The following is a 15,322-nucleotide window of genomic DNA, read 5'->3' on the forward strand; positions in this document are numbered from 1 at the left end:
GAAGAAGAGACGGACCCACAGTGACGTCATCGCCTCGATGCCAATGCGCTGCGCTGTGTGCGTCGCTCAAAAGGGTCCGGGTAGAAACACTTCCGGTTTGGGGGAAAAGGCGCTGCAGCCATGGCTGAAAGCCCAGAAGGCGCCCCTTGTCGGGTAAGAGAGCCCCAGGGAGTAGGATTGGCAGATATTAATGCTGTTGCTGTTGTCTCTCCTGAGGTTTTCTTAGCAAGGTTTGTTCAGAAGGGGTTTGCCATTATTGCCTCCCTCTGAGGCTGAGAGAGTGTGACTTGCCCAAAGTCACCCATTGGGTTTCCATGATCGAGCCAGGATTCGAACCCTGGACTCTCAGAGTCCTAGTCCAGCACTCAAGCCACTAGCCCTCCCCTTTTCCAGTTAAAAAGGGGGGGGGGGGGGGAGGAATATAGTATTTACAATGCACAGTAAAAGGAAACCAAGAATGCAAAAGGAGAAATACTGAATGTTTTACAGCATGTGGTCTTTTATTCTCCTTCTAATTCTTCTTCTTTGGCTGACAGTTTTGGCCTGACGGTGGCACTCTCTCTCTCTCTCTCTCTCTCTCTCTCTCTCTCTGTTTGCAGCTGGAATTTGCCGTCCAGATGACATGCCAGAACTGTGTGGAAGCCATTGTGAAGACTCTGCAAGGAGTGCCAGGTGATAGCAATAGCCATTATAGTCTTTTGAAGTGAAGTGGCCATTCCCATCTTTCAACAGTGGAACCCACTCCTTCCAAAATGGTGGCATCTCCTTCTTTGGAGGTTTTTAAAAGAGGCTGGATGGCCATCTGTCACGGGGAGGGCTTCGAGTGGGTCTTCCTGTAAGAGAGAAAGGGGTTGCATTGAATGACCCTTGGGGATCTCTTCTGTAGCAATAGCTTTGATTGCGAGTTCCTGCATGGCAGAATGGGTTGGACTGGATGGCCTTTGAGGTCTCTTCCAGCTCTCTGGTACTAAAAAGTGGTGGTGGTGGTGGGGGGGGGTTCCCCCATTGATGCTCACATTCCCCTTTCTTTGCAACTGCCCAGATAGATAAAAAATGGTAGACATCAGAACAACCCCCACCTTGTTTAAGGATGTGGACCATGGGCCACGCATGCGCCTGTGTGCTATCCATCTTCCTCCTACGTTTTCCACAGTCCAGCTGATCATTGGGGAAAGGACTTGTGCTGGGACAGTAGTCCTGTACCGGGAATGTGAGAGAGGCGAAAAAGGATGCAAGGAGGCAGACCAAACAGTTTCCCATAACCCCAGCTGTTGTGTCAATCTTATCCTATCCATGCTATACATTTCCCTCCAGGCCTCCAGCTCCTTGATGTCCAGCTGGATTCCCAGAGTGTGCTGGTGGAGACCAGCCTTGGCACTGAGAAGGTCCAAAGCCTTTTGGAGAGTACTGGCTGCAAAGCTGTGCTAAAAGGGATGGGAAGTACTGTGCCAGGTAAGTCCCAGCCCCTGATACACTGCCCCTTGGCTCACACTTTCCATACTCTATTTCCACAACAAACCTATACCAGTTTATAACCAGGGCTCAGGAGCATGTGGCAATCTAGATCCTGTTGGACTGCACTTACCATCATCCTTCACCACTAGCTATGCTGGCTAGGCATGATGGGAATCTGACAACAGATAGGGGAAAGGTGCTACAGCCCACTAAAGCTCAACAATCTATGCAGCCTCGCCTAGGAATCTCTAGGTCCTCCAATGCAGATCTATGGCATGTTTATACTCAAAGTCCTTTGCTTCAATAGGGTTTGCTATTAACCATGGTGTAACATTTTTGTTTTCCCATTAGGCAGCGCAGCTGTGGCCATGGTGTCTGGCCTTGGATGGATACAAGGTGTGGTGAGGTTCCTGCAGATCTCCCCAGAGAAATGCCTGATTGATGGTACCATTGATGGGCTGGAGCCAGGCCCTCATGGCCTGCATGTCCATGAGTTTGGAGACATCAGCAATTCTTGTGACAGGTGAGAGGTGTTGTCAGGTAACTCCCTGGAGTCACTTCAGCTTTTAGGTGAGGAGGCTGTGGTTGGAGACTTGTGCTCAATAGACTTCAAGCTCTACTTTCTTCCCAAACAGCTGTGGGGACCATTTTGACCCTGATGGAGAGTGCCATGGAGGTCCGCAGGATGTACACAGGGTACGTTGTGGCATTTTAGTGCATTGAACTGCACATCATTAAATACCATAGTCAGGCTCATACGTGCCATAGCAGTTCTGATTTCTTGTTGTCAGCGGATAAAAGGTCTCTGAGATCTAACGGTGGGGCTCTGTTTCCAGCATGCTGGGGACCTTGGCAATATTGTGGCTGCTGCTGATGGAAGAGCTTCCTTCCGGATGGAAGACAACCGACTGAAGGTGAGGCTTCTTAGGCAGGAAAAGTGAACTTTGAAGGATCTTAAAACTCAAGTAAGCTCTTTTAGGGAGAATACAGTATTAGGGTATACAGTATACCCTTCATGGAGGTTGCTCAATGAATCTTTGCTGCTTGATTCTTCTCTTGGAGTAGCTTGAGCATTTATTAAACCCAGCCTATGACTATGAGAAAGACAACTCGGAGTAAGAGGGAATGTCTCTGTTTGTTTGTCTGGAGTATCACAAGTTTTGACTGCAGTGACAACTCGCTGTTGTCTCTCTCAGGTCCATGATATCATTGGACGGTCCTTGGTGATAGATGCAGAGGAAGATGACTTGGGCCAAGGAAGCCACCCGCTCTCAAAAGTCATGGGAAAGGTAAGATGCTGAGGACCAAGGTTGACACAGCTCTTTGGTCAGGCTTATCAGTTCTTCAAGCTGAGTTCATAGTCAAGTAACTAAGAGCAGGGAGAGAAGATAAGGGAGGATATTGCCCTTCCCTTTAACTCAGCTGTTTATCACACTATGCTCTTAAAGAGGTACTATTCCAGTGTGACTCCTCTAGCTGCCTCCTGTTGCATGCTGGGATTGGCAGTTTTAAGGAGGGGTATTTAGAATTCTCAGGCAGAGAAGTTCCTCCTTAAAACTGCCAATCCCAGCATGCAACAGGAGGCTGCCTAGAGGAGTCACACTGGAATAGTACCTCTTTAAGAGCATAGTGTGATAAACATCAATGGCAGAAACAAACTGCTGCAGCCTCTCTATCTTGTGTATTCTTCCTTATTAATGTTTTTGCTATATTGACCATACTTTGATGTTGCTTGGCCAGACATGCTCCAGTTTTCATCTGTGAAATGTTGGAAGGGATGCCCTCATCTTGTGTGTGTGTGTGTGTGTATGGACAATCACTTGAATCAGACCTATAAGCATATTTAAACTGTGGAAAGGCAGTGAAGAAATGGTTTCAGATATACAAAACAGAAGCATAATCTTGACCCCTTGCTTTTGCAGAGTGGCTTGTGGTATCATTGCCCGTTCCGCCGGCCTCTTCCAAAACCCAAAGAAGATATGTACCTGCGACGGAGTGACTTTGTGGGAAGAACGAGAACGGCCTGTGGCCGGGCAAGGCAAGTGGGCTACCAACCGACCAGCCCCGCATCTCTAAAATATTGAACTTTGGCTTTGGTCTCTTATGCTTGCAGAGTCAACATATTGGCAGAGAATGCAGGAGCGAGACGTGGATGTAGTAGCATAAGAGAGCCTTCCTTAATTTAGCTATGATTCAGAACTATAATTCTCATAATTCTTTGCAAATGGTAGGAAGGTGCTGGAAAGTGTATGTCTTGTAAGGCATTTGATTCAGGCGGCTGCCATAAGGAGAAAGGCCCACGAAAGAGGAAATGTGTGTATACACTTATATACATACAAAGACACTGCCATGTTAGTCTGGATAGGTATGCAAAGGGGTCTTTCCTGAAAGAAGCGTAAGCATTCGTAGACCTTTTTCTTCCTTTCCGTTAGCCTCAACCCTGCGACAAGACCCCTTTGCATAGATGCATAATGTGAATGAAGAAGTGGAGGAGAGAACTCCATAATATCAACATTATTTGGTCCAGAAACATTCCAAAAAACAAAGTTGCCTTTTCTTAGGGAGATTGTAGAACAACAGCCTTTTGCCCATGCGCAAATATTGTATCCATGTTTTTCTTTTTTGTGCACCTTGACGCTTCCCCCTTTTGCCACCTCTTCTTGTACCTTTTTAGTGGCAGACCTGTTTTCCCTGCCATGCGTTCTACGCCTTTATGAGTTGTGCGACAGGCAGACAGACATTCAGCAAAATCAGCTTTTGGGCTAAGTAATGGCAAAACCAATAGCAATGGGGGAAGCTTAACTTGTCGAGTCTCTGCAGAATGCATAGTTTTAAAAGGCACAAAAAGGTTTTTGCTCAGGGAAAATGGTGGCAGCCTTCTTTGCTGGGGCAGGACACGAAGTGTCTCAGACCCTTGTTTGTAAGGATGTGTCCTGGCAACTAGGGCCTTGTGAAGTTGAAGGCTTTCACGGGTGGCATACATAGTTTTTTGTGGGTTTTTCGGGGCTCTGTGGCCATGTTCTAGAAGAGTTTCTTCCTGACGTTTCGCCAGCATCTGTGGCTTTGGCATCTTCGGAGAATGTTGGCATGGAAGTGAGTTGGGTCACACAGTATATGTATGTATACCCCACTCTCTTCCATGCCAGCATTCTCTGAAGATGCCAAACGTCAGGAATAAACTCTCCTAGAACATGGCCACATAGCGCCCAAAACCCACAAAACACTATGGATGCCGGCCGCGAAAGCCTTTGACTTCACAAGCCCCAGGTTGTCTGACCTGTGTGGATGCTTAACCTCCTGTTTTGTAATATAATAATTGCTTGTTACGCACACAGGCGATACAGAAATGTCAGAGAGCGCTATCCTAGGGTATTTTAGAAGTCCTGCGTCCGCCAAATGTTGTGGGAAAGATCCTTAAATTTCGTGTCCCTTTGCTATGGTTCTGTGAATGAGGATTTGAGGGGAATGTGGCAATAAGGATTTGAGGGGATGCCAGCCATGAAAGCCTTTGAGTTTAGATTTGAGGGGAGCTTCGGAGGCGCCACTCCCTCAGATGCAACCTCTCACTGTGATTCTATATCTGATGCAGTTTGACACCAATTTTAAAGCACTGTTGTTCCGTCTTGTGGAATCCTGGGATTTGTAGTTCGATGAGGCCTTTACGCCTTAGCTGACAAAGCGTGCTGGTGCCTCACGAAGCTACAAATCTCTAGGGTTGTACAGGACAGAGCCATGGCAGTTTAAAGTGATATTAAAGTGTATTATTTCTACAGTGTAGGCACACCCTTATTGTGATATGTTCAAGCCACTCTTTTTGAGGGGACGCTCGTGAGGAAAATGACGATACTAATTCATCCTTTCTAGTAGTAGTTCTCATGAAGGAAAGCTTTGGAAAGGGTTTCTTAAAAACAAGCCAACCAAACTCCCAGAATCCTCCAGTTCATTGGCTAGAGGATCCTGGGAGATTATCCGAAAAAGGAACTTTTCCAAGCCCTGTCACGAATGATTAGGGTTTCTTTTCTGAATTAAGTTACCACAAAATGTTCACAATGTAATCATGTTGTATTTGTAGTCGAATTATCTTAGGTTCAGGGTGAGAAACGGGGACATTTCTGAGGCGTCCGCTTTCTAAACCCTGTCCTTTTGATCTCCAGAAAACCGCCATTAAAATGTTGTTAATCGTCTTAAAACGGTCTCTTCTCTTCTGTGCATTTATTTTCCCAAAGAGCTTATTTCTCTTTTCTTTTTCTGTTCAAAGGATATAGCTGTATTTGTCTGTAAAAATCAATTTGTGAAGAGATCTTGTGACACTTTTGAGACTAACTGAGAGAAAGAAATTGGCAGCATGGGCTTTCCTAATTGTTTCCTATATGTATCTCTCTATATATGTATCTCTGTATACTGTATTTCCATTATTTATATATATGTATGTATGTATGTATACAAGCAGATGGCAGAGAAGAGCGAGTGCGCATGCGCAGTGAGAAACAAACGTTCATGGCGCGCGCTTAAACTCCAATGACAGATTCTTTTCTCTGTTTTCCGCCTCAGATGGGGGAGAGAGAGTGCGCATGCGTGTTATGTACTTTTCCCTCAGCACTCTAGGGTTGGGAATGTGTGTGCGCAAGCGCAGTGCGTGAAGCGAGGACAGTGCCTGTTTTTCCTCAGCCTGCAAGGGGTGGAGAGACAGCGCAAGCGCAGTGATCACGCTTTCAACACGCTACGGGCGGAGGGGGGGAAGGAGTATGCGCAGGCGTAGTGTGTATTCTTCGCTCAGCACACGGGAGGGAACAGAAGGCGGAGTTGGGCGCGTTATGGGCGGAGGGACGGCGCAGGGCTCAGATAGCCCGCTGGGGGGTTGAGGAGGAAGGAATAAGCGCGTGCGCAGCGCGCACTCAGCTCTCCAGGAGAAGTAGGCGGAAGCGCAGAGCGCACTCTTAGTCTTAGACCATTAGGGCAGCATGCGCAAACGCTGTGTGTATACTTCAGCCCGCTAGAGGGGAATAGGCGTATGCGCACTGCGCGCTCTTAAAGCGAGGAGGGGAGGAAATAGGCGCATGCGCACTCTTAGAACGCTTGGGGAAGTAGGCGCAAGTGCAGTACAGTACACACTCAGAACGACAGAGGGAAAAGAGAAAGGAATAGGAGCATGCGCAGTGCGCACTCAGAACGCTCGGAGTAGATGGGAATAAGCGCATGCGCAGTGTGCAGTCTTAGAATGCTAGAAGGAAATAGGCGCATGCGCAGTATGCACGCTTCAGCCCGTAACGGGGAGGAGAAAGGAGCAGGCGCATGCGCAATACTCGGGTTTCTGCGCATACGCAGTGCGTCCTGCCGTAAAGCGAGGCAGCAACTGCCAGTTCCTCCCCCTCAACCGTCCGCGGCGGTTCGGTGAGAGCAAGCGCAGGATGTCGTCGTCCCCGCCGGGCCCTTTCCCGGGGCGCTCGGTGAAGCTGTGGGTGAGCAAGTTCCCTCCGCGGACGACGAAGGAGGAGCTGTGGCAGCTGTTCGAGGACGTGGCTCCGGACGAGGTGCTGAACGTCTCCCTGCGGGGGCTCTCGGCCACGGTGCGCATGCGCGACGAGGCGGCCGGGCAGCGCGCCATCTTCCATCTCGACGGGTACCTCTTCCGTGGCTTCAACCTCCTCGTCCGCCGCTTCCGGGGCTTCAAGATCTTCGTCGGCTGCGTCGCCAGCGCCTGCACCAGCGACGACGTCCGCGCCCTCTTCGAGGAGTTCGGGCCCGTCGCCGAGTGCGACATCATCAAAGGTACCTCTGAGCGTGGGCAGAGCGCCGCGAGGACGCCGCCGCCTCCACTCCGCTACTCTGCCTCCGCTTCTGGTTAGCGCAGGGGCCCAGGATACAGCGCTGGCCCAGAGGGAACGATGAGGATAATGGGGAAAGGCTTGGCCATAGAGCCCCATGAGGGTCACTTGCCCAGAAGGGAACATTGGGGAAGACTGGCCTGGGGCAAGCGATCTCCCTGGCCCTCGATGGGTCCCTTTGGGCAAGTAGCCCCTGTGACTGTCTATGCCCCAATCAATGGGGGAGTTCTTCCCATCGGGAGTAATAGGGGAATACTTGCCCATAGGGAAAGGCACCTTTCTCTGTGGATAGCTGTTCCCCTGGGCAGGGCTTCCCAATGGGCAAGTGTGCTTTGTGGGCAAGTGCCATCATTGGCCTTAGTAGCTCCCTTCTTAGGCGGCCCAGCAATTGACCCCTGGTCCCCAGAGTCATAGTCCAACAGCCAAGCCACTCTGCCCCCCGATCCCTCCCTCTCTTTAGGGCAATTAATGAGGATATAGCATTAAAACTGTGGCTAGGGACAGGGCAGAAGACAACACAAACCGTGCGAACATGAGAACCCTAGAGTTGGAAGAGACCCCAAGAAGGGCCCTGCGTCCCAACCCCTTTCTTCTGCCATGCAGGAACTCTCCATCCAAGCATCCCCATTGACAGATGGCCATCCAGCCTCTGTTTAAAGACCCCCAAAGAAGCAGACCCCACCACAATCCAAGGGTCCAACAGCCCTTACCATCAGGAAGCTCCTCCTAAGAGTTAAGGTGTCACTTGCATCCTATTCTCCAGAGCAGCAGAAAACAAGCTCGCTCCCTCCCTCCTCAGTTCAAGGGGAAAGGTGACAAAACATTGCACACGTTGTTTCAAAGCACTGCCTCTCATGCCACCATCCCCTTTCTTTCAGTCAGTCTCAAAGCCTTGTTTCCAAGCACTTGGAAGGCGGTGGTGGCATGTGCGCATTTAGCTATTTGCTTTCATTCCCAGCGCCCCCACATTAAGCCTATATAGGGCTCCTGCCCTCTCCATACGTGTTCTTCTTTCCTGTCATAAGTATGCCAAGAGAGTTGCAACACATGAAACGGTCATTGTTATGAGATATAGTCAAAGATACTGTTGATGCTCACCAAACAATTTTCTCATAACAGAAAAAGGGAGCGATAGAAACATTGCCTTTGCGCTCTAAGGAAGAGACATGCTTTTATTCCTGCCCTTGCAATTGCACTGGTTTTCTTATATCTAAGGGGAAACCCAGTCCTTTGGATTGCCATGTTAGTTGCTTACGTTGCGGTTGGTGAATGCACTCCTATGTCCTCCTCTGTTGTAACTGTGTATGTATAATGTGTATGCTGCTATTGCTTTTAAAGGCTGGCTTGCTGTTTGTCACTGAAGGAAGCGTGAGCACTAGGACTGTCAGAGGTGTCTTTTTCCTTTTGTCACAGCTTCCCTGGGTCTATTAGGTAAATATACAGGTAGTTCCCAGTGTTGAAAGCAGACAGCCACTGCCTTTTCAGTCCCATTCCTGGTATGGAGTGGGCCAGAAAAGGGGAGGTCTTGCTGAATTTCTTTAAGAAGATGGCCTTTATCCTTTATTTGTACATATTCTTCCGATTGTAAGTCATATTACTCTACTGAAAATACGGAGCAGCTTAAAACCCTGTCAAATATCACTCAAGCAGCCACCAAGCGTGAGAAAACTGGGGGTGCCGAGAGATGTTTGGGGCAGATGTCCAGTAAATTGTGCCTTTCTAGGTACCTGTCCCTTCATTGCGTCCTTTAGAGTCGCAAGACTTCAGTCGATGCTGTTTGCCTTGTTGTCCAGCTGCCAAATAGATGTGTTGGTGTCTTTCATTGCATCGGGGCCAAATCCAAGTAGGAGTGGGTTCCTGAAATAAACTGTCTTGTGTCCCTTATTGATAACCTTCTATCTGCTGCTTTATCAGACTATGCGTTCGTTCACATGGAGAACGAGGAGGACGGTAGAGCCGCCATTGAACACCTTAATGGGATGGAACTCAAAGGGAGAAGGATTTGCGTGGAACGCTCAACTAAAGATCGTAAGACTGGGACACACCAGCAGAATAGGGAGTACAATTTTGAAGCTGGGAAGAACAAAATGCCAGCCGCCTCTTACAGAGACGAGCCGTCGGTTTCACTCGAGGTGGACTATAGACCCCAGCCTACAACTAGGCGGGCGGCAGCATACAGAGATGAGGCCCATTATGAAGACAACAGCCAGCCAGCTGCATCCAGTAACCGCTCTTTCTCCGCACAGTCCCATTCCTATGAAGGCCAGCCATCTGTCAACCGTTCCACTTCCTATGGGGCCCGGGCTGCGTCTGATATGCCACCTACATATAGGGCACAATCCCATTCCTATGAAGGCCAGCCATCTGTCAACCGTTCCACTTCCTATGGGGCCCGGGCTGCGTCTGATGTGCCACCTAAATATAGGGCACAGTCTGCTTACGATATGCAGGATGCCACTGGTACTTCCTATGCTACACAGTTCTCTGATTCCCTGTCAACACATGACAGAGCGTCAGTGGAGGCCGCAGGCACAATGCACCAGTCAGGTTACAGGGCTCAGCCAGCGCACAGTGGGATGACTCAGACATCTCAGCAGGCAGTATCACGGTCTGAAACCACTTCCCGTCCATACGAGCGTATCCGCCTCTCCCCACCGCGCAGTAACCACGAGGATTACTACAGAGAAGCAAACACGATAAATAACAGGTATGCGACAAAACAAGCGGCTGATAGTTTCCGTCCACCGTACGAGTACATTCACGCCTCTCCGCCGCGTTACGGCCACGAGAATTTCGATAGAGATGCAAACGCCGCGAATAAGAGATATGCCTCAAGGCAAGAGACAGGCGCTCTCCGTCGACCTTACGAACGTGTTCGGCTTTCCCCGCCACGTAGCACCCGAGAGAATCTGAGAGGGAGCGCTGTGAGTAAGAGGTAGGCAGCCGAACTGGTGTCCGTCACGCTTTCTGTCTGGGAATCTCCCTCAACGTCCAGAAGGGTTAGATGCGAACTTCACTTGGCAGTTCTTTCAGAAGTCAATGACTTCTTGTGAAGTTTGGGATTGGCAGATAGGTGTATAGGACTTTTTGTTAACTGCACTCAAGTCGATCTTGACCCATGGCGACCCTGTGGATGGGACACCTCCAAGACCTCATCCTCCACTACTCTGCTTAGTACCTACCTGTACATTCATAGCAGTGACCTCCTTAATAGAGTCCTGCTGCCATAACTCTTGACCATTGAATGTACTAGTTGGGGAGGTAGGTAGTTGTAGCCCCAAACATCAGGGATGAATCAGGTAGCCTACCCCTGCTCTAAAGTGGCATTGGCATGAAAGCAATTCATAGAGTACAGCATATATTTGCCATGTGGGCCGGGTAGTTGGGCTTTCTTGCCCATTGGAAGAACTGGCTTTTCCGCTGATTTAGCACTTCTTTGAAACCTTTTCTGTGCCTTTTGCAGAAGGGAGGATATCTCTTTTCTGTGGGCACAAGGAAATACAGTGGTGCCCCGGGTTACGAAATTAATTCGTTCCGCCGCCATTTTCGTAACCCGGAAACTTTCGCTAGCCGAAAAAGCCATAGGCGCTAATGGGGAAAAGCCGCGATTCCGTGCGAAATAGCGCCGAAAAGCACCAAAATTTTCTTCGTAACCCGGAATAACCTTCGTAACCCGGAAATTTTTTTTTATTATTTTTTTTTTCGTAACCCGGAAATTTCGTAACGCGGCACATTCGTATCCTGGGGTACCACTGTATAGGCTGCACTCTGCCTTTTTTCCCTCATCTGCACATTTCACAACGACATCATATAAGTTTGTGAGAAATGCAATAGGAAACCTTTGGGATTTGGGTGTGTGCTGCTCCCTGATTCGATCTTCACACCCAGCAGAGAAACTGTCCCTTTGAGCTTGCTTGGCTGAGACTGCGAGTAATGGTTAAAGTAGCGGACATGGCAATGAAAGCATGCTACAGTAAGTCTTACAGACTGAATGTAACTACCTTGGAGCTAGTTAAATTATGGGGATCCAGTCTTGTGCTTGGCACCTTGTAATTTCAGCCACCTCCAGTGCCAAGAGCCTGGCACCTTCTTGAAGCGTGGCGACTAAATTTATTGCCACGACTGAATTTGAGCCCAGTGTTGGGCTGTGGAACAGGAGAAGGAATAAGTGAAATTCTCTATTAGAATGCATTTTCCTCGCCAAATAATCGTAAATGTAGAATTCAGTTCCATTTCAGCATTTAATTTAGGGCATGTTTTGGGCCTCTGTGTCCTTCTTCATTGGACATAGTATATTGCTGGATAAACTGAAGCCTGGACCTCATTTTATAGTGGTTTCTGTTGGGAGGAGGTTCAAAATTCCTCTGAAATGGCCAGCAAATTATGGTCTTCCCTGGGTTTTACGGCTCAGATAAAACCAATGAGGACCTTCCTGTGCATCTGAGACTGGAGTTAAACAAACCCACTTCTTGCAAATGGAAGATGGTCTGCTAGGCCTGTTTCTGCTTCGACGGTTCGATCTTGTGCAGCAAGGGGACGGGGGGAGCTCCTCTCGCAGCATGTGGCTTGTTGGCAGTTTCAAACACGAGGGGGTTTCTAAAATTATCCAATGTCTCTTTTCTTAACCAGGTTCTATCCTGACTACAGATGATTGCCATTCATCTGACGTCCCAAGAATCCCGCCGTTTACCATAGCCCCCCTCCACCGTTGACAAAACCCGAAGCGGATAACCCCAGTCTCCCGAAATACAGTCCGATCATATCCAGTATGCTAGTGCCCACGTTGACTACTTGCTTGGCAGGTAACTGGGTCCTCTTTACCAGTGACACTGCGGAAGATGCTTCGTCACCCCAAACCTTTTCTGGGGTGGAACTGTCTCGCTTTTTCTGACGCCCGACAACGCGCTTCGCATAACCCCAGCTACTACGCTCTCGATGAGCGGCCTTCGACATTTGGTTTTAGGGTATCGCTTCAACCGCTACATTTCTTTACACCTTTGGTCATGAGTGCCATGACAGCTAGGCATTTTAGCACTTGCGTTTCTTTTTGTTGTTCTTATACTGAATAAAAAGTCTTATGTACTTAAGTCAGCCGTATGTCACCGTTGAATATTAACAGGTTTCCACAAGAGTTATTTGAGTTACCCTCTTTTAGTTCAGACTCTGGCCGTAGGAGCAAGCTGTACATTGCTACACATTCAATTATTTAAAGCCAGGTATGGAAGAAGAACAGAACAAGCCCCAAAAGCTCGCTTGATTTGCTTTAAACCAGTGGTTTGGGTTTTGGTTTTTTTTTGCATTAATATCTTAATGGAAAAAAAATTGAATCCTGCTTATTATGTCAATAATGTGAAACATTAGTTTACGTATTAGAAAGCTTGATCAACCATGTTTTAATGCTTTCTAACGTTAACAATCCCAAGGTATTAGGCTTTGGTGTGATTTACATCTTTCAATAAAACACCAATGTTTCACTGCTTTTTATTCCTGTCAAATCTGAACCTACGCAGATTATACATAATAAAGCATACAAAGTACTCTCAGAGAGAGATGAAAACAATAAGTTAATGTTAAGCATTAATCCTAACCAGTAGTAAAACAAAAATGCACCAAAGAAACACTCCGCGTCTCAAAATGCGCGTCTTTGACGATGTTCACAAACGTGCTCCAGTAGTCAATAAAAACGCATATAAAATGGTATTCAAAATGATTCAACAGGTTTCATTACGGAAACGTGTATCAAAGTACACATGCATTTCCTTGTGGAAAAATACACAACCGTTCAGTCCGATGCGAAATAAGGGCGAGAAGTGAATACAGACGAGATTCAGAGAAGCCCAATGAAAGAGATCCAATGTTCACATCCCTCCGGCCAAAAGTAAGTGGGGTTGGACTGCATCTCACAGTCGCTCCTTATAAAATAAAATGGAGCATTCTTTCAGGGAAGTGGTTTAAAACACAATCTCTTTGTAGTACCATTCTTATCTGTTACAGTTTCTTATGGCTGCAACTGCCTAGTGACTTGCAGACCAGGAGTTTAAATGTATGTCATTCCCAGCCTGAGCCACCCTATTCCACCCAGGGGCACATTTACAATGACGGAAAAATCCAGTGTATCCTCAGGTCCACAATGACTACAGGCCTGTCGACACGCATACCGAGATGCGCTTGGTAACACTGGCCACATAGTATACCCTTTTGAATTCACCCCTGTCCAATAAATTGCAATATGTACGGCTACATGGCTGTGTCCCCACCAGATTCCCTCTGTCTTCATGCAAATGTCCATATTTCTCAACCCTTCACCTCAGCCCCACACTGATGTTGCTTTGGAGCACAGACTGTACGCATGCGCACATACCCAGGTTTTCGGCTCAAATTTGGATTAAATCCCAACTTTTTGGTTCGGATTAAAGCCTTAAGGCGCTGAAACAATCCTGATTCAGCCAGAATCGTCCTATACGTCGTCCACATTTTGCGTTTAATCCAGAGCACTGATAAAACATGGATGGTTTCTCCGTGGCTCTTTGCGTTCACGTAATTTGAGATGCTTTGATAAGAGTGTTCATTACTATAAGGACGTTTTTGCTAGCATGAGGCATTTGGATTTTCAAGAGTTATTAAACACTGGCTGACTTAGTTTGCAAATCCTATCAGCCTCTTGCTAAGTGTTAGTAATATGGAATTGGAATCAAAGGATGGCAAGGTCCAACCCCATAGCACTCCCAAAAGTATAGCACTCCCAAAAGATGTCCCATCTAACCTCTCTTTAGAGATTTACAAAGAAGGAGAGTCCACCGCCCTCCAAAGTGATCGATTCTATTGTTGAACAACTTTTACCCTCAAGACGTTCTTCCTAATGTTATGAAACCTCTTATCATTTGAATCCATCAGTTTGTGTCTCTGGGGCAGCAGAAAACAGGCTCGCTCCATCTTCTGCATGGCATTTCTTTGGGGATTTAAATATGGTATATTGATTGCCATATCTTGATCACCATCTGACTCCAGAGCATTTACAAAATTGCATTTTACGAGAGCAGAATGCCAAATTGGGAGGATGTTTTTGGGGTGGCAAGGCATACCCATACCTTGGAAGACGCCTTCGTAATTTGTTCATAAAGCATGGTGTGTTTCATGGCTATGATTGAGAGAGGCATCCTCTCTCTGGAGCAACTTAGATTGATGCGCGTGCTTAAGCATTTAAGAAATATGCCCCCAACCCTCCATAGCAATTGAAACTGGACGATTCACAACGGCTAATGATTCTCCCAAGCAATGCTGCGTTAATGCTAGTCGAAGCATTGAAGTGCTTAAAATACCTAGAAGCAATGCTTTCTGAGGCGAGGGTCCCAAAATAAAGCAATTGGGCTGAAGGATGGCCCTCTTCCTTGATGGTCTTGTAGAAACAGCCTAAAACCAAAATGAAATGAACAGCACTACATTATTTGACATTTGAAATGGGAAGTTACTGGGAAATGGCTCATTGTAGGAAGCTGTCTCCGCAATAGGATTGCAGTTGAGATACGCACCTAAGTTGAAACCATGAAGCCCTATGAGCAACGCCTGAGGGAGCTGGGTATGTTTAGCCTGGAGAAGAGAAGGTTAAGAGGTGACATGATGGCCATGTTTAGATATAAATATCTTTTTCGGGATGGCCTTCACCCGCCTTTCTAGCTTCTTTTAAGGAAATACGTATCTGCAGTGACATGAGGTTGTGGGAAGAATAAGAGTGTCCTATAGCGAAGCCAAATCAGAGAGCAATAAACCCATTTGTTCCTCTGGGCTTTCCCATTCTAATCTGGGATACAGCTTGTGAAGGGCTTTTGCAGTCGGAATAAGGCTGCAGGGTTATGTCTTGGGGGCCTTGCAACAACCAAGAAGAGAAAGAGCCTTGCTAACCTTTGTCGGCAGAAAAAGAGAACAAGTCCGCCTTGCATACGCAAAGTTGCAAAGTTCTGTGAGGGCTTTCCTTTACTCCTTGTTCCACTTGTACATATACTCTTTACCTTGCCATCACACTTACTACTCTCATTTTCCCTGGT

The 15,322-nt window shown here is 47.5% G+C and overlaps 2 protein-coding genes across 2 annotated transcripts; both read left to right on the plus strand.

The window, feature by feature from the left end:
• Positions 1-75: 75 nt before the first annotated feature.
• On the plus strand, positions 76-4,527 carry CCS (copper chaperone for superoxide dismutase). Its single transcript, XM_042441208.1, is given in 8 exon segments — positions 76-153; positions 600-672; positions 1,315-1,452; positions 1,807-1,978; positions 2,091-2,151; positions 2,292-2,369; positions 2,652-2,764; positions 3,378-4,527. Coding segments are annotated over 8 exon segments (822 nt in total). The 5' UTR covers positions 76-120; the 3' UTR covers positions 3,532-4,527.
• A 1,676-nt stretch (positions 4,528-6,203) lies between these two features.
• Positions 6,204-12,757, plus strand: LOC121916234 (RNA-binding protein 14-like). Its single transcript, XM_042441095.1, has 3 exons — positions 6,204-7,224; positions 9,195-10,215; positions 11,910-12,757. Exons 1-3 carry the CDS (start codon positions 6,864-6,866, stop codon positions 11,929-11,931), a joined length of 1,404 nt encoding a protein of 467 aa, XP_042297029.1. The 5' UTR covers positions 6,204-6,863; the 3' UTR covers positions 11,932-12,757.
• The last annotated feature ends 2,565 nt before the right edge of the window (positions 12,758-15,322 follow it).

The sequence above is a fragment of the Sceloporus undulatus genome, chromosome 9 (genome assembly GCF_019175285.1).
Source record: "Sceloporus undulatus isolate JIND9_A2432 ecotype Alabama chromosome 9, SceUnd_v1.1, whole genome shotgun sequence".
NCBI lineage: Eukaryota > Metazoa > Chordata > Lepidosauria > Squamata > Phrynosomatidae > Sceloporus > Sceloporus undulatus.